Source organism: Pomacea canaliculata, linkage group LG11, assembly GCF_003073045.1.
Source record: "Pomacea canaliculata isolate SZHN2017 linkage group LG11, ASM307304v1, whole genome shotgun sequence".
Taxonomy (NCBI): Eukaryota; Metazoa; Mollusca; class Gastropoda; order Architaenioglossa; family Ampullariidae; genus Pomacea; species Pomacea canaliculata.
The window spans coordinates 7,582,718-7,605,659 of record NC_037600.1 but is presented as its reverse complement, the minus strand read 5'-3'; the positions used below and the strand labels follow the sequence as shown (position 1 = coordinate 7,605,659).

General features: G+C 38.1%; 2 protein-coding genes across 10 annotated transcripts; both read left to right on the top strand.

Moving 5' to 3' along the window:
- The first annotated feature begins 180 nt into the window (after positions 1-180).
- On the top strand, positions 181-17,120 carry LOC112575559 (transient receptor potential cation channel subfamily V member 5-like). Of its 8 annotated transcripts, none has more exons than XM_025257496.1 (17): positions 190-1,224; positions 2,578-2,754; positions 2,941-3,130; positions 3,558-3,711; positions 4,184-4,207; positions 4,918-5,019; positions 5,257-5,406; positions 5,922-6,004; positions 6,459-6,651; positions 8,050-8,157; positions 8,556-8,707; positions 9,497-9,606; positions 12,924-13,072; positions 14,732-14,848; positions 15,265-15,390; positions 15,755-15,839; positions 16,198-17,120. In XM_025257496.1, the coding sequence occupies exons 1-17, from the start codon at positions 852-854 to the stop codon at positions 16,260-16,262; spliced, it is 2,358 nt and encodes a 785-aa protein (XP_025113281.1). In that variant the 5' UTR covers positions 190-851; the 3' UTR covers positions 16,263-17,120. The 8 variants fall into 8 exon arrangements, 6 of the variants coding, with proteins under 6 accessions (XP_025113286.1, XP_025113287.1, XP_025113281.1 ...); XM_025257497.1 differs by lacking the exon at positions 12,924-13,072 and adding an exon at positions 10,557-10,702 and having other exon boundaries at positions 192-1,224; XR_003101672.1 differs by lacking the exons at positions 15,755-15,839; positions 16,198-17,120 and adding an exon at positions 10,557-10,702 and having other exon boundaries at positions 181-1,224; positions 15,265-15,281.
- Positions 17,121-18,427: 1,307 nt separating this feature from the next.
- On the top strand, positions 18,428-22,866 carry LOC112575561. 2 transcript variants are annotated; one of them, XM_025257504.1, is made up of 6 exons: positions 18,428-18,575; positions 18,838-18,908; positions 19,402-19,694; positions 19,969-20,093; positions 20,390-20,527; positions 21,329-22,866. In XM_025257504.1, exons 3-6 carry the CDS (start codon positions 19,497-19,499, stop codon positions 21,444-21,446), a joined length of 579 nt encoding a protein of 192 aa, XP_025113289.1. In that variant the 5' UTR covers positions 18,428-18,575; positions 18,838-18,908; positions 19,402-19,496; the 3' UTR covers positions 21,447-22,866. The 2 variants fall into 2 exon arrangements, with proteins under 2 accessions (XP_025113289.1, XP_025113290.1); XM_025257505.1 differs by lacking the exon at positions 18,838-18,908 and having other exon boundaries at positions 18,435-18,575.
- Positions 22,867-22,942: the final 76 nt, after the last annotated feature.

Sequence of the window (22,942 nt, the reverse complement as noted above, 5' to 3'; positions counted from 1 at the left end):
GCCTAGTACAGGGGTGGGCAATTAATTTTCCCAAGGGGCCGAATGACATTGGGATGGTTTTAGAGGGCCGGACTAATATAGTTATACTGTATATATAGAGACAGGAGGCGGGCCGGTTGAGGCCCGCGGGCCGGCCTTTGCCCAGGTCTGGCCTAGTATGACTTCGCGTTGAACAGTGTGAGCCAAGCTTTAGCTAGACAACAGAAATATCAGTCGACATTGAACGGTATCTTAAATCCATTGTTTTATTGATCAATATTTTCAATGTTTACTGTTATGTTCGTTATAATGTATTATATCTGACTGTAAAGACACGAAGTATTTATTTTCTCGATTGTCCTTCACGAAGTACCTGCGTACAGATGACGTTCGTCCTGAAGAGGAACTCTCTAGCTTTTGTCTCGATAACAGCTCTGCTTCACCATCGAAATGTTTACAGTTAGGACGGACAGCACTCCCGCGGAGTTGCGTGGGCTGCATCAGTGAAACAGACTATAATTTATCAATTTATCGGCCCACACATCTTCAAGTGGCGAAGCCGCTGCCTAGGAAATGGGCCGCCATTTTGACGCTACTGCACGCGCGTTGCTGGCGTAGAGTGCGTTCAGCTGTGAGTGCGCCCTTGTGCAGGATAGCCGTTCGCGCTGAATATAGAGTGTGGAGATCTTCATCGTGCGTACTTGGTACTGAACGTGTCTAAGACATGCTAAGCAGGAGTGTGCTGCGGCAGCAAGTCGAAGATGGAAGGCCATGGACAACAAAGTAGCCCAGTGAATATTGTTACTCGGACAGAACATGCTTGCTCATGATAGGTGACTGATGAGCAGATATTTTCTCCAGAGAGTTGAAAAATGGGCAACACTTCGTCGTCTGTGGTGGCCTCCACTGTGAAAAATCAAGGTGATGTCGGGGCCAGAGAGCTGTACCGCTTGGTGGGTCTTGGCGACAATGGAGAGCTGGTCAGACTGACCAAGCTGGCCCGCTGGACCAAAAACTACAGCCAGCTTGACCAGGCCATACAGAAGGAAGTTCCACAGTTTCTGTACAATGATGGTGAAGGCAGGAAGGTGCCAATCGCGGAACTGGTCAAGATACGCAACAAGGATCGAGAAACCAGCATGAAAATCAGCAAAGATCGACAGAAGAAAGCGAATGAACTGGCACTGATCGATATGCTAACACAGCAGGATGCAGAGGCAGGAGGGTATCAGCACAGCAAACCAGGTAACCAGAATTCATTGACAAATCGACCAGAGACAACCCAAAATTAGTGTATAGTATCAGGTTTTCACCACAGTCCATTTCTGTCAGTTTTCCTTCTCGGTGTTTATGATCATAAGACAAAAAAAAAAAAAAAACAACCTTAAATCTGTCACAGAATTGAGGAGAACATGTTTTTTTCACCCTAGTTGATTTTCATATACAGTACAATAGAGTCATGACTTAATGCACCTATAGTACAGGAGGAAAATGAGAGTTTCTGCTACACTTATTACAGTTTATTTTATCTTATGTCGATATCTTCCAACTTAAATATTTCATGGTTTTGTGTTGTATCTATTGCAGACACGATGTCATATTCAAAAATTCAGTCTCATTGACCATAATTGTTACGTTTTCCTGTTGTAATCCATTTTATTAGTAGTAATTTTATATTTATACTTTTTCTCTTTTGCATTTCACAACCAGGCATGTGCATGAGTGTCAGCCTGGTAGTAGTTAGCCCTTTGAGATTTGTCTGTAATTCTGCATGCAGCTTCAAAATGGACGACTAATGCATCTCTGTAATATTAGTGGCCCAGAGGACAGATCTATTGATTGCTGGATGTTAACATACACAGAAGTCTAAATGCCATGCATTGTCTCTTTTGTACTTTTTTACAACTACTCTTCTATTCCTCTGTTCTTCTGGTATTTGTAAAGATTTTTTTTTATCTGCTTTTACTTGTTCTGTCCTTGCCTGATGATCTGCCATTCCAGATTTGGTCGTTATATTTGTATTTCTTTAAAAATTTACTGTAACTAGAGGACCTTTCCATGTTTAAATTGTCCACTGGGACCAATAAAGTTGATCATTGTCATCATCGTCATTGTCAAAAATTAGTGTTCTAGATTGCCACATACCATGAAGTTTTCCACCAAAAATAACAGTTAACTTAATTAAGTCACTGAAGGATATTACCAAAAGACTAGATGATATTTAGTTAGTGATGTAAAAGGAGGGTGCCCACACTTAGATAGTTTACATAGAAGATAGGAGGGTTCCCACACTTAATAGATACTTTATGTAGAAGAATATGTAAAAACAGTTGAAAGAATCATTTAAAAGAAATATATTTAGCGGACAGTTTTCTTTTCTTGGTAAGTCATTTAAAAAGAAAATGGTATAATTCTGTTTAAAAAAAAAATTCTCTCAAAGATGGTAAACTGTGGAAAATAGTAGCAGCACACAACTAACTCAGGTCAACCAAGATTTATTTATTTATTTTTTTTAGAAAGTTATCAAAAATACTAGGTGATAAAATACACAGCATATTTCATAAATAAATCAGGCTTCTCACTGGTCCTTTGATACAGCTGAAAGAATGTACAGAGAAGTTTGCTGGGACCTCGACAAGCGAGGAACTGTAGGGGAGACAATTCTTCATCTTTGTCTGCTAAATGCCACTCAGATTCATGCTGATTTAGCCAAGCGTTTACTTCAGTTTTACCCAAAACTCATCAATGATATTTATGTTGGTGAAGAATACTATGGTAAGTGTATCACTATACTTTTTGGTGCATCTTTGCATGTGTTTGTGTGTGTGAGTGAGTTAGAGAGGGAGGGATGGTGTTAAATCAGCATTACTTTATTTTTACTGACACATTTTAACGCCTGTCTATAATATATTTAGTGTCAAATTTAAAAAGCAGAATTGTAACACATTTTTAATGCACCAGGGGAAACGATACTTCACATTGCCATTGTTAATGAGGACCCAGCCATGGTAAAGTTTCTCCTCGACAATGGAGCTGACGTTCATGCCAGAGCTTGCGGAAACTTTTTTTGCCCTGATGACCAGAAAGATTCCCGAACAGACAGCTTGGATCACGAGTGGGTGTCCGTATGTGAAAATACCAATTATGAAGGGTGAGTAGCTTTTCAGTCTGTATTTTAGTGCTTTCAGTATATAATTACCATTAGATAAAAGTCGTCACTTCTTTTTTTTGTCCTTTTAACAGAGTCAAATATGGCCAATGATTATATAACTCTGCTGTCTATATTCTGACAAGCTTGTGTTGAAATCTCTGTTTATGAGGCCATTTCCTGTACCTGAAAATACTTTGTCCTTGCATGGATTATAAATATTTTCTCACTAATAAGTTTATTATTAAATAAGCATGTTTTGCATGATTTGAGTAGTATTTAGTCAAATGGACATATAGTCTTAAAACAATATTAAACTAAAACCAAGATTTCTGGTTGATTGTGTTGCACTAATTTCTAGGGCAGTGCATGGCTTACGTGAAATTGTTTCACATTTTCACTGAATAGGAATGCATGTGTTTATGTGTAGTTTTGTCTACTGGGGAGAGTATCCTCTAAGCTTTGCTGCATGTCTTGGGCAAGAGGAATGTGTACGCCTTATGCTTGCTAAAGGAGCTGATCCAAGTCTACAAGACACAAATGGAAACACTGTATTGCATTTGCTTGTCATCCATGATAAGAAAGTGAGAGTCATATATCCTTATTCCGGAATTTAGATTGTAATCTGTGATAATAGTTTATGTTCATATTGCCATGTTCCAATGAGAAAAACTAGAAGAACCAGAAGAAAGCAAATTGCCCCAGATGACCCTGTTGGAAATAGTACCTGACTCCACACAGGCATGGGGAAGGTAAGGCAGCAAGGGAGAGGAGAAGGGACCTTCCCCAACACAAAGCTGGCCTCAAGAAAGGTGTGGTCTTCAGCACTTTTCTCCCGAATGGCCAAGATTTTAGGGATGACCTTTTTATGGACAGAGCACTACATTTATAAGCACACCCTCTGACATAATTGAATGTGCTTTTTTCAAAATGGGCTGAACGCAGATGACTTAAGCCTTATACATTCAAAATATGCAGTTTTGTTTTTATTTAGCTGTACATTGTTAAAGCATCATCATTACAATTCTTTGAAAACATTACTGATTTTACTTACAGAAAGATGGACCATCAGAAGAGCAGGTTAGGTTAATTGCATGTACTCAGACATTCCATTTTCCTCCAGTACTGTAGTTTAGATAAATGTCTGCCATACAATAATATTACAACTAAGAGCTGGAATGTGTGTCATTATTGTTTCCTTTTTTTCCTGTCTTAGCATGTTCATCCAGCATACAATGGTGTGTATTTTGTAATTTAGTAGTATTTTTGTTTTAATCTTTTTATGGCTTTTGTATTTCTAGAATTTTTTTTAACTATGCAAAAATTATCAGTTATTCATTTATCAGTTGTGCGAGAAATTTGTTCTGCATGTCTTTTTTTTTTTTTGTACTACAAATTGTAGTGATGCATGTCCCATGTTATTTAAGAAAAATTGCTTTGTATTTTTTGTTAAGCAAATTTCCTGTTACAACTTGGTAGTCCTGACATTTCACCCCATGCATAATTTTTTCGTGTGCCCAACTTAACAGCATGAGTTATGCTGGTGCTATAGTTTTGTTTTGTTTTTTTTTTAAATTCTGAAGTTCAGAATTATGTATGATACACATTGATAAATTATAGATGGTAAATTCTTGAATAGCTTAACAGTCATTTGTTGGGTGGAATGTTCTTGGGTAGTAACTAAACATTAATTTTTTAATTATATACATTGAATATTTATAGCTTTACTTTTCAGAAGGGGCTGAGCTCGTGTTACGTGTGCCTGTATTTCATTACATTTTTCTTTTCAGCACATGTTTGATCTGATTCTTAGTCATGGCGGAAGACTTGACATCAAGAATCGACAAGGGCTAACGCCTTTAACTTTGGCTGCAAAACTAGCTCGCAAAGAAGTAAGGGGAACAACAATTACCCTATATCTGTGTGCATTTATATGTGTTTTTGTGTGTGAGTGTGTGTGAGAGTGTATGTGTGTTTGCATACGCATGCACAACTGAGATGAACATTTAACAAAAGAATGGTTGGGTATAAAGCATATTTATTGGTTTTCAATGTCCAACCTTTTAAAAAGGTAATTGCAGATATGCAAAACTATGAAAATGCAAATTTTCATTTTATATCAATAACAGATGTATGAGCACATCCTGGAAAAAGAGAGGCAGGTTTACTGGATTTATGGAAATGTGACCTGCGCAGGTTATCCCCTCACCCACATTGATACCATCTCGCCTACAGGGGAGATCAACACAGACTCAGCGTTGAATATTATTGTTTATGGAGTAGGTTATTATTTCAGTTGTCAATGTTTTATGTATATTTGTGTGTGTGTGTAAAATAGTTTATGAGTTAACATTTAATGCTATTTATGTCCTTGTAAGATTGATTAGATGTGCAGGAATAAATTTACCATGTAACTCCTACATTCTGATCTGCTAGACAATATTGTACATTGTCTGCATATGTCTTGAACTTGCATGTTTATGTTTGAAGTTTGCTTCAAAATGTGTTTATCTACAGTAGGTTATATTTACCTTCTAATCTCCTGCAGATATCCGTGAGATAGGGTTCAACTAAATAATGAATAATTGTAGTCCTTCCTCTGTTACCATAGAATACTTCTGCATTTATTTTACCTTTGTAATATCCTAGAAATATTTTAGCAGTTAAAAATTTTAAGAATGGCAAATGCATGCCAAAGACAAAAATATAATTGCTTGTGCTTTTATTCTGGTGCAATTTTTGGACCTTGTGAAACATTAAAGTACATAAAGTTGAAGCAGTCTCTGATTTTCAGGGAGACGAAAGTCATCTGGACATGATGGATGGATTGATAGTTAATTTGCTGATGGACAAGTGGAAAACATTTGCTCGTTTCAGGTGCATGGCAATATGTAGATACATAGCTACCAATCTTGAGGAACTCATCCAATTTCGAGGCTGTTTTTGTTTGCTCATTGCTTTATGGTCATAATATAAATTGAAGATAGATATTTGTGAATTTGACATAACAAACATTTGCTGGTTATTGGGATTTTTATGTCTAATGTCAAATATTTATTTTCCTTTTATATCCTTCGAATTTTTTGGAATTTGTTTTCTAGGAAATATATCCATTTTTGGAAAAGATGCATTCTTTATTGTTAATTAAATAGTTTTTGCTATATTTATTGAGTTACTTTTTTTAAACTGCCCAAGATAGGGATACACAGTGAGAGGTAAATATAAATAGATTTAAACTATAAATGCATTTTATGCAGTTCATGAATGAGTCTCATACTCTTGTTTCCTTGGAAACTTTCAAGGTCAGATTGTGTTTCTGTTATTGCTGCAGATTCTACAGACGCTTTGTGGCATTTGTCGTGTACTTTGTCATGTTTGTGATTGCCTTTGCTTTGCGGCCTGCTCATGATCCCTGTGAAAGCAAAAATGAAACAGAAAGCATGAGTACCTGTTCCCAAGAAGACAGTGAGAACAGCACATTGAATCCATGCTACTTGCTTCAGCCTTACAGAGATGAAGACATTGTAAGTGATTACCTCCAATGTTGAGGGGAAATAAAATAGTTGAGGGAGAGGTGGACTATAAGAAGCAAAGCTGATGTTAATTTATTCTTAATATTGTGGATAATGTGTCTTTATGTTTTAAATATATTGTTTTGTTCAAGGCTTCTACGCAGTTAGAAAATGGAATCTGCTTTTCTTATAGTCATGCACACTACCTGTATTGGCAAAAATTCACTGGCATGCACAGGGTGGCTAAAGTGGTGAAGACAGTCATGGTTTTCTTTTCCTTTTATGTTACTTACACTTTAAATTTATTACAAATAAGAGAATCTGAAAAATGTTAAATTTTAATTACAGAACACAGAAAGTAGCTTAGTATACGTACAGTCATTAGGCTAGAGGTCAAAACTTTATGCCTTCATCAGGGTTTCCCATTGTGAAAAACATATCTGAAAATTGTTGAAGAGAATTCACGTAAAGAAAATTTTCCAAGCGGGTATAAAAATGTTAAACGGCATAAATGATCTGTCATCAGGGGCCTGAAAACACAAAAGAGTTAAGGTGAGAGGTCTTATCGCTTAAGAAATTTTCTAATAATCCAGGCTTCTGGGAACTGATATTTCATCATTACTTGTTGCCAAATGTCACTACTACAGTTTTTCATGCATAAATTGCTCAAAGTCAGTTTCTTAAGATGATCAAGGAATCATGATATATTCAAATATGCACATTGATTTGCATTTTTGTGTGTGAGAGAGAGAGAGAAATCGTCTTGTGTACTATTGCAGAGGGTCTAAAATAACCCAACAATTTTAACCGAGGATCTGAAAAACCCTTGCATTTTATGGATGGTAAACACTGGTCTTCATGTTAAAAGAAAAATCCAAAGATAAATTCTTTTATTTTGTGTGTGTGTGTGCTTGTATCTCCCTGTGGATGGGGGTTTTTGGAGGGGTGAGGGGGTGAGAGAGAAGAGCATTTATTGAATAGACCCATATGCTCACTTCGAGGCTCTGAGAGAGAGAATGACAATGATAGTTCTTTATTTACAAGAGTGATGGGATAAAAAGAGTATGATATTATTTTACATCTAGCTCTCATCCTAAAGATGGGGAAGTGGGGGTTAGCTACACAACTACAATAGCAAGAGATGAGAGAGGAGAAAGAAATCAGGAGTAACTTATCACTATCAGTACTTCTATACAACTTCAATAAAAGAGAGAGAGCTGAGAAAAGAGAGGGAGAGAGAGAAATCAGTAGTAACTTAATTATTACAATCAGTACTGTTACAAAATTATAATAACAAGAGAGATATAAATATGAGAGAAGAGAGAGAAATCAGTAGTAACTTAATTTTATTACTATCAGTACTGCAAAGATGCAAAGCTTAATCTTATGCATATTCCTGTGGGTGGGCAGGCACGACTAGTGTTGGAGGCATGTGTTCTGCTGGGTGCAGTTGTGTATCTGTTCCTTGCCATGAAGGAGATCCATCACCAAGGCTTCCACATCTTTTTTTGCACCTTGGTGAGATTGCATGCACTGTTTGCCAAGACACTTGACATCCAGGCTAACCTGTTTCGCCACAGCCTTTATATTGGTTCTAATTAATGCCACTCAAGAGCAATGAGTATTAAATGTATAGTTAGGACATTAGATCATATTATGTAAGTATCCATAAAACTGGTTGCAAAATTGTTGTTCCGATTAGAGTAGTGACTGTATATAGATGCTTATACAGGCCACAAGCTTGCTTCACGTGCATGCTTACAACTGCCTTTTACCTTTTGCTGTAATGTAGCATTGGTTAACATTATATCTGCTGTGTGTTGCTCTTCTGGCTCTTGTTAAAATGGACTTCAGGAGCGCAACATGTTGCAGGAAACAAGAGATGACATATACCAAAATTATATTCTTTGTGGCAGAGTGGAGCCCCTGGAAAAGCACTTCTGTTGTTGTCCTGTGTGTTTGTGGTGATGATGTTGCCAGGACGAGCATTCTGTGCTCATGTTTATGAAGATGTGATGGGTGTTTTGGCCATTTTGACAACAGCACCCTACTTTCTTTTCTTCTGCAGGTGGGTCAGCTGTTTAGGATTTTTCTTTAAATACAAAGCTGAATTTCACATGCTGAATTGCAAATGCATTCATTCACTCATGTTGGACATTAAGGAGCATGTAGCACTTACAAATAACTTGATATGTAATATAATAACTAATAATAGCAATATTTTTGTATATGGTGCAAATAAGTGAATGTTTACCTGAGCCATCCAATGTTTTTGATTGGAGGAAAGGGCTCCTGATCTGAACTTTCTATAGCTGGCTTTTATTGTAGGTTTTATTATAATTTTTTTTCTCATCCACTCAGAAGTAATGAATGTGGTTGTACGTTTCAGATTATGAATTATGAATAGTAAGCCTAATTTACTGTTGGTGTAAATACATACTTTTTTATGAGAGGGTAGACTTTTTCCTATATTTGGGCATATTTTAATATTACTATAAGTCATATAAAAGACATGAATAAATCTAATTTACTGTTACTGTCAACACATAATTTTCCATGAGAGGGCAGATTGACTTTCTCTTATTTGAATATTATCATAAAACAGAGAAAAGGTGAAACAATGAAATAAATCCTTACAGGCCAGACTTTTAGCTTATGGCAGGAAAGAATAGTTCGACCCAAGGTAGGTAGTGAGATGAGGAGTACACATGGTATCAGCAGTCCAAGCAGTAATTCTTTGGTAGTTGCTTACATCTATAGCCTAACAAGTACCTACACCCACATACGCTGGATAGAATCCATTCTTTTCTACTGGGTGGGGAAAGTTCGCCCTTTAACAATAGGCTTGTCTATGCAGAGGCTTCCGCATGGTAGGTCCATCTGTGTACATGATCTACAAGATGGTGAAAGGTGACTTGCTGAGGTTCTTCATCATCTATGTTGTAATTGTGATTGGATTTTCTCAAGGTAAATGCTTTATACATTTTCTTCGCAAAATTGCTTGATACTTGATAAATAATGTATACAGTTGTGGAAACCTCCTAAAATATAACTTGAGCAATTATAAAGGTTTGGGTGTCCTTGCACACGATAACAGGTAGCCATTTTATATACACACACATGTACAAGTAATAAAAAGCTGTCCTTGAGTGGCTAGACCTATGAGCTACACAACAGATTTATGATAGATTTTTGTAATATAAATTATATATGTTGCCAAAGTGAAATGAAGACCAATATTGTTATTTACTGTCTTCTGCATTTGTTATATTTTCTTACACTAACAAGAATAATGTGTATAAAACTGAGTCCTCGTGAAAGACACAAGTCTAGACAAAAGAAAAACAGGATATTTGAGAGTGATTTCCTTTAAAGCTATAATTTGTCTTGGCATGCAGTTATGGTTGTTTGCATGCTTCAGGAATTTGTGAACTGTCTGTGAAGATCTAAATTTCATCAAAATGTGAGGTTTCTTGTGCGCAGATTCTGCTCAAGCATGTGCAAATATTGTGTGCATCGGAGGGCATGTGTGTGTACATGTGTGGGTGCATGCATGTTTGTGCATGCTTCTGTGAGTGTGGGTGTGTTTGCGTGCACGTGCCTATAATCAGTTTTGTGGTAGCTAAAAACACAGTAGCTTGAGGAAATGCAATAATATACTAACAGAGCATGTCCGTTGATTTGGTGATGTGAAAATGTCTGGTGATATGCCACTGTAGGCAAGTCCTGTCTTGTGAATGTTTATGTTGGTAAATTGTAGCCATCCCCCTAAAAAAACTTTGCTCAATACTATATGATGATTGAAAAGAAATTGTTGATATTTGCTGCTTGAGACCTAAATTGCACTCTTACTTTTACACAAGCCCTAAGAAGGGCACCACAGATATTGAACTGTCATGTGACTGGTTCTCTTTCAGCCATGTTCATTATGTTCAGAGGGGAGGACAAAAGTTCCTTTAATGAAACAGCTGGTTCAGTCTTGGCCCAGTTTTCGATGTCACTTGGCCAGTTTGGCGACTTCTATGATGACTTCGATAGTGCCAAATACCCTGTCATGGCTAAAGTAAATACAATATTTTGTCATATGTTTGGAAAAAAAACTTTTGCCACAGTGTGCTAATGAAACGTTTTCATTGATGTTGCTAAGGCTTTTCTCATTTTAACTTTTCTGTTCACTTGGCCATCATGAAGAAATGCGAGACATGGGCTTACTGACCTTATTTGTGTGTGTATGTGTGTGGTTTATTGTATCATTATTTTGGAATATGTTTACAGTTTGTCCCCATTATCATCCCACCAATCAGCTGTCAGCCGTCTCAGAACATTAGTGCTTTAACTTTGCCGTAACTAATTATAACTTAGGTGGTTGAATTGACTCCAGCATTCTAATCTTGCACTTTTTATGTATCCTTGGCTTCTGAGAGAAGAAAATGTTAACAGTATTCAAATGCATAATACAAATGTTTGTAAAACAGTTTTGGTGTGCTGTGTAAAGTTGCTTGTTGTAGATATAATGCCTGTCTTAGTATAGCTGTTGTACATACCAGATGTTGCTGTTTTCTGCACTTGGTGTTGCATGTGCATGTATTATGCATGTTTCCCCATGTTTAAGATGGAACTATATACAAACAGCATCATCTCTTTGATTTGTGATTCATAGAGTTGTACATCTGTACACACACTTTTAAAAGCAACAAGATGCAAAAGAAAACTCCAAAACATTTAGAATTCAAAATATTAGAAACACATTAACAGGTAGGTTACATATTTTTAAACAGAAAAGGGAAGTACAGATGAACTGGTTAGTGTGTAATGGTGAAAACTAGGAGATATTATGGCCATTTTGAGTAACTTTTAAATGTGGTATACATATCCATCCATACATTGCAGGGCATACAGTGACTTGCTCAGGTGATTAGACACAAATTCTCTCACAATGGCTCTCTTGTCAGTGGTTGTCTTAGCTACTTTCTCTTCAGTCCTGACATTTGTGTTACAATAATCTGACAACAAAGCAAGTGAAGACAGCTAGATTGTCAACAATTAATCATAATTAGTCTCCCATTGTGCATCTCAGTGTGAAATATTATTCCAGATGTTACCAAACATATTTCTCAGGAAACTGTCACTGTTTGCAATGGCATGACCAAAGGTCATCATCTTCATGAGATAAAGCTTTACAAATACAGTGATACCTCGGTTCTCGAACGCCTTGACTTTCGACCAAATCGGTATTCGACCAGGAAATTCGAGAAAATTTTGTCTTGGAATCCGAACAAATATTTGGAACTCGAACATCTGAACGTCCGAGTTGAGCCGAGTTGAGCCGAATAGCGTTCATTAGGCCCAGCGCGCCTTGCTTGCGTCATCAGTGTGAGTGCAGAGAGAGAGAGAGTCACGTTTTTGTGGAGAGAGTCATGAAATGTGTGCAAAATGGGCAGAAATCGCAAATTTTGTTGAACAACATCACCCTGATAAAGTGGTAGCAAATAGAGCAGTTAACATTTTTAATGACAATGTTATGTACACTTTCCGCAAAATTTTGCAAAGGAGAAAAAAACAGCAAACAATTGACAAATTCTTCCGTAAAGAAATCAGACAAGCAACTGCAGAGCAAGATTCTGATTCTCCTCAGCAAAAGATACAGAGAACAGAAACACCCGAAGAGCAGTTACCCTCTGTTTTTATTGAAGAGGACTCCCCTTCAAAACAATAACCATCCCCCTTCCCTCCTCCCTCCACATTCATTCCCTCCTGCCATAAAGTTTGGTACAGGTACAGTAAATGAAACACAATTTACTGTACTGTACAGTACATTTTATTTTTTTTTTTTTGTTTTTGTTTTAATAAATACACTTTTATTTCTTATTTCTTGTTGAGACTCATGTTTTTCTACATATTATATACAAATTAGGCCAGTAAATAGGCATTTTCTGGGGCTTGGAACGAATTAATCCAGTTTCCATTATTTCCTATGGGTTTCATTGCTTCGGTTCTCGAACAATTTGGTTCTCGACCGTCTTCCCGGAACGAATTATGTTCAAGAACCGAGGTATCACTGTAGATACATGATAGGGGTGCAGTTGGCTAAGCAATAAATTGCTTTATTTAATCTTGTTTTCCTTCAGAACAGGCTAGAAATGCATGCTTATCTAACAGCAGCCAGCATTGGGAATTTATTTATTTTACTAAACCTCCTTCCAGGTGTGCCCATGACACAAACTAGACACTTTATTCCTCCCTTTCCTTGTTGTTACTGTTTTATTTCGCTGTCCCTCTTGCAGCCCTGTTCATTCCGTTCCGTGACAGCAATACAACCTTTTCCAGCTGGTGGGAAACACCCATGGGATTGTTTACAATGTCAGTGGGGCAGTTTGAGGACATGTATGGATGCTTTGAGGAACTGTCCAGTCCATTTTCTGAGATGACGAAAGTACGTGAGTTGGCAGAGCTTTGTCTGAGTGACAAGCAATTTCCTGTCAGGCACACTGCAAATTAAAGTCGCCCCTTTTGTGAAAACTAGACATAATACTTAAATTATACAGGTATTGTCCATGAGCACATTTTTATCTGGTTATCAGTGAAACAATAAAATAGATACTTCTCTTTGTTTTGCATAAAAAACTAGGAAATTGCTGAAAATAGATTTTTTAAAAGGATTTACCTGATTCATTTTGCAAATATGATATAACTTATTTGTACTAGGATAAAATTTATCAGTCTTAATGCTCTGTCTGAAAATAATATTATATTACTATACAAACCTGACTAAGGACTACAGGACAGAGGTATTAGTTGTATCTTGACAATACAAAATAGACTAAATCAATGCCAAAAGCATGCAATTCAAAACATGCAACCAAAAAAAAAGAGAGAGAGAACCAAACTGATGAACTTTTGATAAAGCTTTGTGCTCCATTTATTGGGGTTTCAAGCAAGTTATTTTTCCTTCAGTAAATCTACTGACACCCCCATCCACCCCTAAAAGATTGTAATGTAAATAGCTAAGCATGTGGTTATGAATTCAGACACAAATATGGGTTGCATGGGTAAACTAGCTTGATGCTTATGCTCAATCATTCAAAGCTTGCTAGACATAGAGCAGAACAAGCAGCACATGAGAACTTTTTCTGAAACAGAATGAAACAAGTGAGTATGATAATTCTCAACTGCAGTTGAAAAACAAATGTCCTTGCACAGCTATAGCCTGTTACTGCACTTTTCTGTTTTACAAGCTTGTGAAAACTTGTTTACATGTAAATCTGTTAGGATAGAAATTATATTTACATGTTTTGAGTTTTAGCACTGATCAAGTAGCTTGTGCTGAATTTAAAATACCATGTAATGCACCACTTTCTTCAAACATTTTGGAGCTAACAAATGCTTGCTGGGCTGAACTTCAATAAAAGGGAGAAGTCAGGCTTAATTGCAGTCATTTGGAAGTTGCGCACTTCAATCAACAGTGCACAGTAGCAAAGCTGTCTGGCACTTTAAAATAAATAATCAGTGGCATAGGAGGATACTTGGCTTTTGTGGGGGAGGGGGGTAAATTCTATGCTGATATTGAAGGACAAAGCAGCATTTTTGAGGGGGGCAGCTGTCCCCTTTGTCCCCTGGTTCCTATGTCACTGATGGCATTGTATTTAGGGGTATGACATTGACTGGGAAAAGCAGATGGTGAGATGTCATGATTTCCCTAAATCCACCTGCTGCTAAACCATTTCTGTACTGGTAAGCCAGTCTTTGCCCCTATATTGAAATTGTTCTGCTTCCTGCAAGATTTTTATTTATTATGAATTTTTATTTTGGAGTAACCAGTATACACGGATATATTTGTACATATCTGTGAAAGAACATATCTAGATAATTTATATATTATTTACACAAAATTGTAAGTTTGACTTCATAAAGAAACTATATAGAAGGATTAAGGGTTTTAATTGATGCAATACTTTACTGAAATAATAGACTGTGCTCACTCCATCCCAGTCTAATTGAAATATGGTGAGAACAACAGATTTTGATTCATGAACACAGCTGAAATATATATTTCAATTGATCTTAACAATTCTGTGTATGTGCATGTGTGCAGATTATGTTTGTGGTATACATGATAATGGCTACCCTTTTACTGATCAACATGTTAATTGCTATGATGGGCAACACCTACGAGCTTGTCACAAACACACAGAAAGAATGGTTCCGACAGGTAAGCCAGGAGAAGCCAATTTGATTTATGTTACACATTAGTAATAACTGGAAACTTGGGAATATGAGTTAAAGCAAAGATCATAAGTAAATTTCTTGCATATGCAGGACAGTTTTGGAATTAGTTATAGGGTCATTCATGTAGAAGCCTAAAGAAAATGCATGAACATTAATTACATTAGGGCATGTGGTAAAAGGAAGCATCGAGATGAGCTGTTTGAATAAGCTTTATAAAGTAACAGGCTCATAACGGATTTGAAAAATAATTTTGCACACCTCGGAACGTGGCTTAATAGAAATGTTCCCATATGATTTGTGTGTGAGTGCACATGCATATGCTGTCAACAAACCACAAATTTGCAAAAATAATCTGCCAGTGTATAATGCATGCAAAAGAGCTTGTGTACTTATATTCAGTGGGCAAGAATCGTGCTGATGATGGAACTGAGTGTAACACCCTCTCATCGACTACAGCAGCAAATGAAGTATTCACAACCCATGGATGGTAACAAGCGAGCTTTTGTTGTCCGTTGGCACCAGACGGTTAGTTATTGTATCCAAGTTTTCTCAAGTAAATTTGTAATTGGCTCAATTATATTCTTATTAGTCACTTAAATTTGTTCATGTTTTGACTATATTGATCAGTTTATTTAACCATTAACACATTGTCGTAGGTGCAAAATTTTCTCAGCTGCATATAGATTGGACTTTTGGTATAAAGGCATTCATGAATATCTGCTATATAGGCATTCATGATTATCTGCGTAAATTTACAATGCTTTTTCTTAACCTCTTGATGACATGAACAAGATGACATTATCTTATTTCTTTCTTCCTGTTGTAATTGTTATGAATTCTCTCTCTTTCTCCTCTCATCTCGTTTTCTCTGAATATTATTTACTTCCAGGATGCAGAGAAAGAAGAACTTGTGAAAGTCCGTCTACAGAACAAGATTCAACAGCGTTTCATGGCACAGAAGAAAAATACCTTGCGTGAGTGTGCATTGCATTGCTTTGTGTGAGATGTAGGAACATTATTATTTATTTCTCATTACTAGTATGTTCATGCTCAAAGTGCTGGTAGGAAGTTGCTATAGGGTGTTCACCAAAAATGTTTGAGAAGTTCAGCCAGAGTACTGTGATAGTCCAGTTGGTGTGTCTAGATGGTTTTGCAGCTCAGCTCAGTATCAGTGCCCATTGTAGCTGGATAATTCATCTTACCTGATTCATCCAGAGAGTTCAGATTTATCTGGGTATTTCTGATTGAGCACTCATGAGAAAATCTGAACAATAGCAATGTTTTAATAAAGAAATATGTACTGTGTTTAGTTACCTGAATTATTTTATGCAGGTATATTGAACAAGACCCAGCGTAAAATCAAGGCAGCAACCATGATGCTCAAGCCATCTTCTTGAGCACAATATTTGTTCATACATCATTGGTGTGAGTTTTGGTGGACAGAGGTTTTTCTCCTACCAAGCCCCATCAACTTGGAACAGATTACCCATCAGCTTTTGTCACTTTGATTTTTCTTGGCTCCTTTAAGTCACATCTTTTCCAAACTATTACAGTGTTGTAGTGTTATTGTTTAAAAAAAATTATATTCACTAAAAAAAATTATATTCCGGAACTGATGACCAGTTACATGCTTTGTTAGATGCCTTATAAAATCAGTTTTGTACTTCTGTATACTTGCATCAAATAAACCGTCCGAATTGTTTATACTATGGGTAGGCTGCTGACCTCTTTCTCTATATATATATATTTATATGAAGTTAATTATGTGATGTTATTGTCACATGCATGTGTATACATATATATACATGAAAAAGCTGCTGCAATCCTGCTGATTAGCATGCATATATATAACTGCTGAAGTACATTTTAAACTTCTTTGTTGTTATGGTTGTATTAACATTTGAGTTCAGCAAGACTAAAAGTTTATTGTTGCTGAACTGTGATCAAACCTGCTGACTGTTCTACTTAAGCTTCATGTTTAAACAAAAGTTCTTTTGTATTTTAGAGGTAATGTATTTCATAATTATCAAGAGCCATTTAGGTTATTGCATCTTTATTCTAGTCTATGCAAAGTTACTTTCCATTAACTTTATGTCAGAATAGTAAAAATCTTTTTTTGATAACTGTATAGATATGATTAACCACTGAACTTAAACAACCAGAAATGGTTTTATGAATGGTATAGTGTGGTGAATAGATACTGTGTGGACCTAATTTTTACCCAGTCTATGGTAATAAAGAAATGTCAAATTTTATTGTGTGAAGTTTCTGCCTGCAGTTTTTTTTAATATCTTGAATAATAACTTAGAATATATAATAATATGCATAACCTCCCACTTCTTCTATTGTTATAAAACATATTATGGTATTTTAAATACATAAAAATACTATTCTTTGTTTTTGTGAAAATGAAATAGTTTGATAGTCTGGAGAAGTATCAATCATTTTCAAAGAAATCTGTCATAATTTTGTTCACATTTGTTTTTGTATCAAAGCAGGCTGTTTTTCTATTTTTATTGATTTTGTCTTTTTTGTTTTGCATGCTTTTATCACATATTATATCTATTGGGATTATGCAGCATGATTTTCTTCTGACTGATTTGGACGAGGGAGAGGAGGGGAAAGAATGCACATTCTTTACATCCCCAGCGATGTATAATACAGTACAGACTGAGATAACATACTGCACTTTTTCCAGCTCAAGATTGATTCCATCATCAGCCACATATAGCTCCGAATCCAGTAAACTGTTGACAAAAATCATGTTCACGTTCAGTGAAGTTCCCTCACAACTCTCTACCTCTCCTTGGGCACCTAGGATCAGGTTTGTAAAATTTCAGGAGGCAGTGAGACTGAGGGCTGCCAGTCAGGTACAAACAAGATTAAAACAGTAGCAGTCGTGTAGTGAATTATTTTTGCCGTGCTTACATCAAATCCTTTCTACAAAGTACAATCAACCAGATATGCTCGAACGAGCCTTCAATACTAATGTGAAATATTGTGAAATCTTTATAAACGGTTATATCGATAGATAACTGCTCCACAGCGTGGACAAATGTGAATGACATCTTGGCAGCAGACACAACAAAATGGAAACATGCAGCATCCCAGGAAACATCCACAGCAACAGAGGAGCGTACACAAAAGGGATGAGAAGAATCCGCCTTGATAGTGTAGTTCAGTCACCACCTGGTGTCCACAAATGGGACAGATAGTTAATACTGGTTGCTCGCCATACTTCCGCTGGTTTTCTGCAGGCGACAGAGCCACCGCCGTTGCGTACTGCCTGGGAGGGGGCGGCGGTGTGGAGTACATTGCCACGGCTGGTAATGGTGATGGCGATCGTGGACTTCTAGCCATCCTGTCAGAAACCGAGTGTCGAGACGATGAGCGAGACATGGCTCACGATTTATCACTCCAGCAGGGTTGTAAGGTCTTTAATCTGCAAGCATAAACTGCACGAGAAGACGTGGCTGCTGCAAACTGGTGGACGTCCCTCCACATGCGCTTGGCCTCATGTCGCTTTCCTTGGGCGCCATCATCTCTGCGCAGAAACGTCATCAAGTTTGTTGCGTCACGATGACGTACACTCACGCTACGTCAGACTTTCTTGGTGGAATGGCTACATTTAGATGTAAGAAAGGGACTTGCACCTTGCAAAGTTTCTGACATTCAAAAAACCCGTGTCGGTCCTTTTGCTTCTACATACAGTAAGTTATATATTTCCTTTTCTTTAAAAAGAATCCTAGGTTGAACGTCAGCATTAAAAAAAGATTTTACGTTTGACACGTATAGGTTCCCATGATTACTATCTCGCCGGCTTATAAACGCTGTTTTTGAAATCAAATCATTCGTTCCTGCTAAGCAGGACTGTAACATACGGTTTCCATTAGTTATCTTTCTTTTGCCTTCTTATTTAAGCAGCAGCCCCCACCTATTCAAAATTTCCACCTCTCTTCCTTCTGCCTTCAGGTGTCCAAAGAATTGCTTTTGTCGTGGAGCTGTCCTCTCGTCTAAGCACGTGACCTATCCACCTCCATTTTGTAGGGAGTCGTTTGCTGATTATGTTTTGGAGCCAGTATATATAAACCAGTAAACTAGCGATAATGACTAGATTTCAGATATAAAGATTCTTGGAAATCTCGATCTTGCTTGTAATAAGAATAAAAGAGGATGAGAACATAGAAGAGTGTAGACACTCGAAAATATCTTTTTTTTCCCTGACGAGAATATACAAGGATGCATAGATTGCTTAGAAGAATTAACTAAAGAAGTTGCAGCTAAAATGAAATATAAACATTAATATAAAACCACGCAGAGTACATTTATAAATTTTTAAGATGTTCTGATTAAATCTTAGGTTTCTTTCTTTCGTTTGTGTTTTCTTTCTCTTTTCCAATTTTTTTCTACCTCCTCCTTTTCTTTCTTTTTTTCTTTCTTTCTTTCTTTCTTTCTTTCTTTCTTTTACGCCTACTCGGATGCTCTAGCTGTTACGACAAACATTCAGAGGCTCTTTTAAACTTATGTCCCCGGAAGTGACGATGAACGTCGTCGTAGGCAGAATCTAGGATTGACCAGACCCAATCCTTTCAAGGACAGCGCCACCACCGCTGTTGCCTCCGCTGCCGTCGATGACGACGACGATGGTGGAAACTACAAGGGAGGGATGGGGATGGGTCCAGTCTCTCGCAGCGGCCAGAGCCCAGATATACGTGGAGATGGCCAGTGCGTGGCGACGCGTGCGAAGGTTCTTCTTCCCCAAGATGCTGATGGCGGCGGCAGCCTCGCTTCTGGTGGCTGGCCTGGTGCAGCAGAGTCCTAACGTACAGGTAGGCCAGGATGTCTGCACGCCAACGGTTGATAGGCCGCAGCCCCATCGCCACTCTCACCCCTTTTTAGCTCTTTCTCTGTCACCTGAGCCTTAGATCAGTCTGAACGTGGAGAACAGGACATAGACGCATCTGCCTACCATCGTGATAATTAAGCAAGCATATATTGCAGCTTTGGTCATGTCGAGAAAGGTTGAAGTTGTACTTAAGCTAATAGTGAAAATGACCTCATGTCTGATGGTGACCACGTGGTGCTGGGTGTGGTGGAGTGCAGCTGGAGCCCCTGGACGTCCTGGTGTATAGCAGCATCTATTGCTCCTGGGCCGTCTTCTGCTTGCCGGACATCCTCATCCGCTTCAATTTTCGCTTCATTCGGCGGACACTCGTCATTATACTCCTGTAAGTGGTGTGTGTGAGAGAGAAACAGGTTTTATTGATAAAGCCATCGGCCTGACACAGCCATTACTTTAATTGGCACAAAAATGACTGATAGGCTAATACACATGACGAAAAGTGCTTCATATACAATATGGATACACATTATATACATATTGAGGATCACGAACACTCTGTACACGTCTGATCATCGAGACACAACATCCGTAACAAGGCATCAAACACTGAAGCGAGTGAAGGAAAGATAAAAAGGGGATACAGGAAAAATCAGTAAGGAAGTAAACATTTATCTTTTCCAGGCTATACCAATCCGAGCTGAGTATGTCAATCTGGCAGTTCGTGCGAAGTCATGTGACTGAGCTGAATCCAATGACCGAGATCCCAGGGATTCTGGGGCCAGGTCTGCAGTGGATCCAAGGCGCCGCCACATCTCTCAGGTTACAAACACTACGTTACGCTATAACGCTAACGTTACGTCACTATTCCGTGCTAGCGTCGGCCATAAGCCGCGTCATCAGCAACGTTTTCGCCCAATCTCGGCGTTTCTAGACCAACCTCAACCTGTCTTGGCTAGCATCGGTCAGGTCGACGTGGGTTGCTGTAGGACCACTGGGAGCATACATCCCATCCACTTTATTTCCGCGCTATTGAAAGTCAGCAATAACACCGCATTGGTGCAGTCGACAACAGTCCTCTGAGGATCTTGGTGAAAAGAGGAGTATATCCTCCATTCTTCTTTCACGTTTCTTCGTTGTTGAGGATAGGTGGGGTGGGGATGAAGTTGGTGATGCGTTTTCCTACCAAGCAAAAGTGACGTGCAATAGCCAACTGTTCTTAGATTGTTTCGTCCGTCGTCGTCGTCGTTGTTGTTGTTGTTTTGTTGTTGTTGTTGTTGTTGTTAATTGTTGTTGTTAGAAATGGATTTGAGTTATTTTTTCTGTTTTTTACCTTTTAAGCAAGAATTATGATCTCAAAGTCACTTGTTTGAAAAAAAAAAGATGAAAACACGAATAGCCTACTCCTCTTACCCACACACCCGTAATAAATAAATAAAAGAAATAATTCGTTTAACTTTTTAATTAATTAAAAGAAAACTTAGTAGACTGGGAAAGTGCCTGCCGCCAAAAGACGTAGTGGTCGCCACCATGTCACGTTGTGGAGTTCACGGCAGTGACCTTTCTGCCTTTCTAGCCTTCTAACCCTGTGACTGTAGCTCTGGCATTGTCATCCCTGTGCAGGTTCGTTCTGCTGCTGACCTGCCTGAGTACCACGGTCATGGCGTACCTCTACGACTGGCCTGAACTCTTCGACGACAACTTCCTTGATAACTTTGACGATCCCGAGGAGCTCAGCTAACCGGCCATTCGGGATCCCCCCTCTCCCTAACTCCCCAAAGCATTTCGGTGGAGACAGAGATCTGTACAGTTCTCTGGTGGAGGGTTACGTGACTAGTCTGAGCACTACTTTTGTTGCAAAGGATAAGAGAGATCGGGGTGGTGATTGTTGCAGAAGAATGGTAAGTGTGCGCTTGAGGGAACAGATAAGTCTTGTATTGATATATTGTAATTTGAAATTTTGGTGAAATTTGTTTTTCTTGCTATAACGCCAGATAAGTGTATGGTCAGTGATGAGCGATAGCGAAATCCCATCGACGGTCTTCTCGCGACTCGATTCCAGTTTTTCTTGTCGTAGACTGTGACATATATTTTGGGGATTTAAATTAGTTTCTTCGTCTCTAATCTGTCGTGACTTTCGTCATTCGTTCTCTTTTCCACTGAGCTTGTATGCTTCCTGTCTGCTCGCATCGATATAGCGTGTCGTGTAGCCTTCGCCCTGATCTCATCATCTTCATCTTGGTCACTATAACTTTTTATCCAACTCTCCTGTTTCCTTTTTCTTTCTCCTCTCCTTCACCACCATACCCACCCCGCCATCATCCCAACCATCAAGTTCACCCGGTATGAATTGTTGTGACCGGTGTGTAGCAACAGCTTCCAGGCGGCTCGGGGGAAAGTGAGTGCGAACAGGTAGACGTTTGCAACTAAAGTAAAATAGTAAAATATTGACCAAAAGCGTATAGACTATTTAGTAAGCCAGAATCAAAAAGGACAGTCATCTCATCAGCGTAGGTGCCGAAAATTGAACGTTGACTTCAGTGCTCAGATACAAAACTTAGAAAAAATTTAAGTCTATGAAATTTGAAGGGCAGCAATGTAAATATTGAAAAACACTTGATACAAAATAAGTATGAATAGTGTGTGTGGATGGGGAGGGAGGAGTGTCTAGCCGTATACCTGTGCTGGTGGGATGACTGTCCTTTTCATCTGGAACTTCGCGATTATCTGTGATTATCTTTAGCGAGCTACAATGCTACAATGTGCTACACACCTGATCATTGCCGCAATATGCATTAACCTGTCAACTACTCATGGCATTACGGACCGGGTGCACCACCACATTCTTTCTTTTTTTGTCCTACTTTCTCTCCACTCTCTCCATGCAGTTTACGTCCAACCGGAAGCAGCATCTGGAAATACGCCATCGGTTTTTATTGATTAATAAGGTACTAATTTATTGATTTATTAAATTGTGTATATGAGCTGACTTGGAGGTGGGATATTAAAAAAATTATTATCAACTAGCAATATACTCCTAGCTTTTGTATTTCACGAGCAGCGGATAAAAGTCTTTCGCTCATGTGTCGGGAATGAATAATAACCCTGGTGTGTACAGAAATTTATTGTTTTAATCTACATTAAAAGTCTCATATATCAAACATTTTGTCAATCTTGTTTGGCGATGTTGCATGGATATTGGATTTCGTTTTTATGTGTAACAAAAGAGAACAATTG

Coding starts and splice junctions, on each gene's coding strand:
- LOC112575559 (XM_025257496.1), top strand. CDS start 852: ATGGGCAACACTTCGTCGTCTGTGGTGGCCTCCACTGTGAAAAATCAA. Junction 2,755..2,940: donor TGTTGGTGAAGAATACTATG/GTAAGTGTATCA, acceptor TTAATGCACCAG/GGGAAACGATACTTCACATT. Junction 13,073..14,731: donor CATTTTCTGAGATGACGAAA/GTACGTGAGTTG, acceptor GCATGTGTGCAG/ATTATGTTTGTGGTATACAT.
- LOC112575561 (XM_025257504.1), top strand. CDS start 19,497: ATGACGACGACGATGGTGGAAACTACAAGGGAGGGATGGGGATGGGTC. Junction 20,094..20,389: donor ACACTCGTCATTATACTCCT/GTAAGTGGTGTG, acceptor TATCTTTTCCAG/GCTATACCAATCCGAGCTGA. Junction 20,528..21,328: donor GGCGCCGCCACATCTCTCAG/GTTACAAACACT, acceptor ATCCCTGTGCAG/GTTCGTTCTGCTGCTGACCT.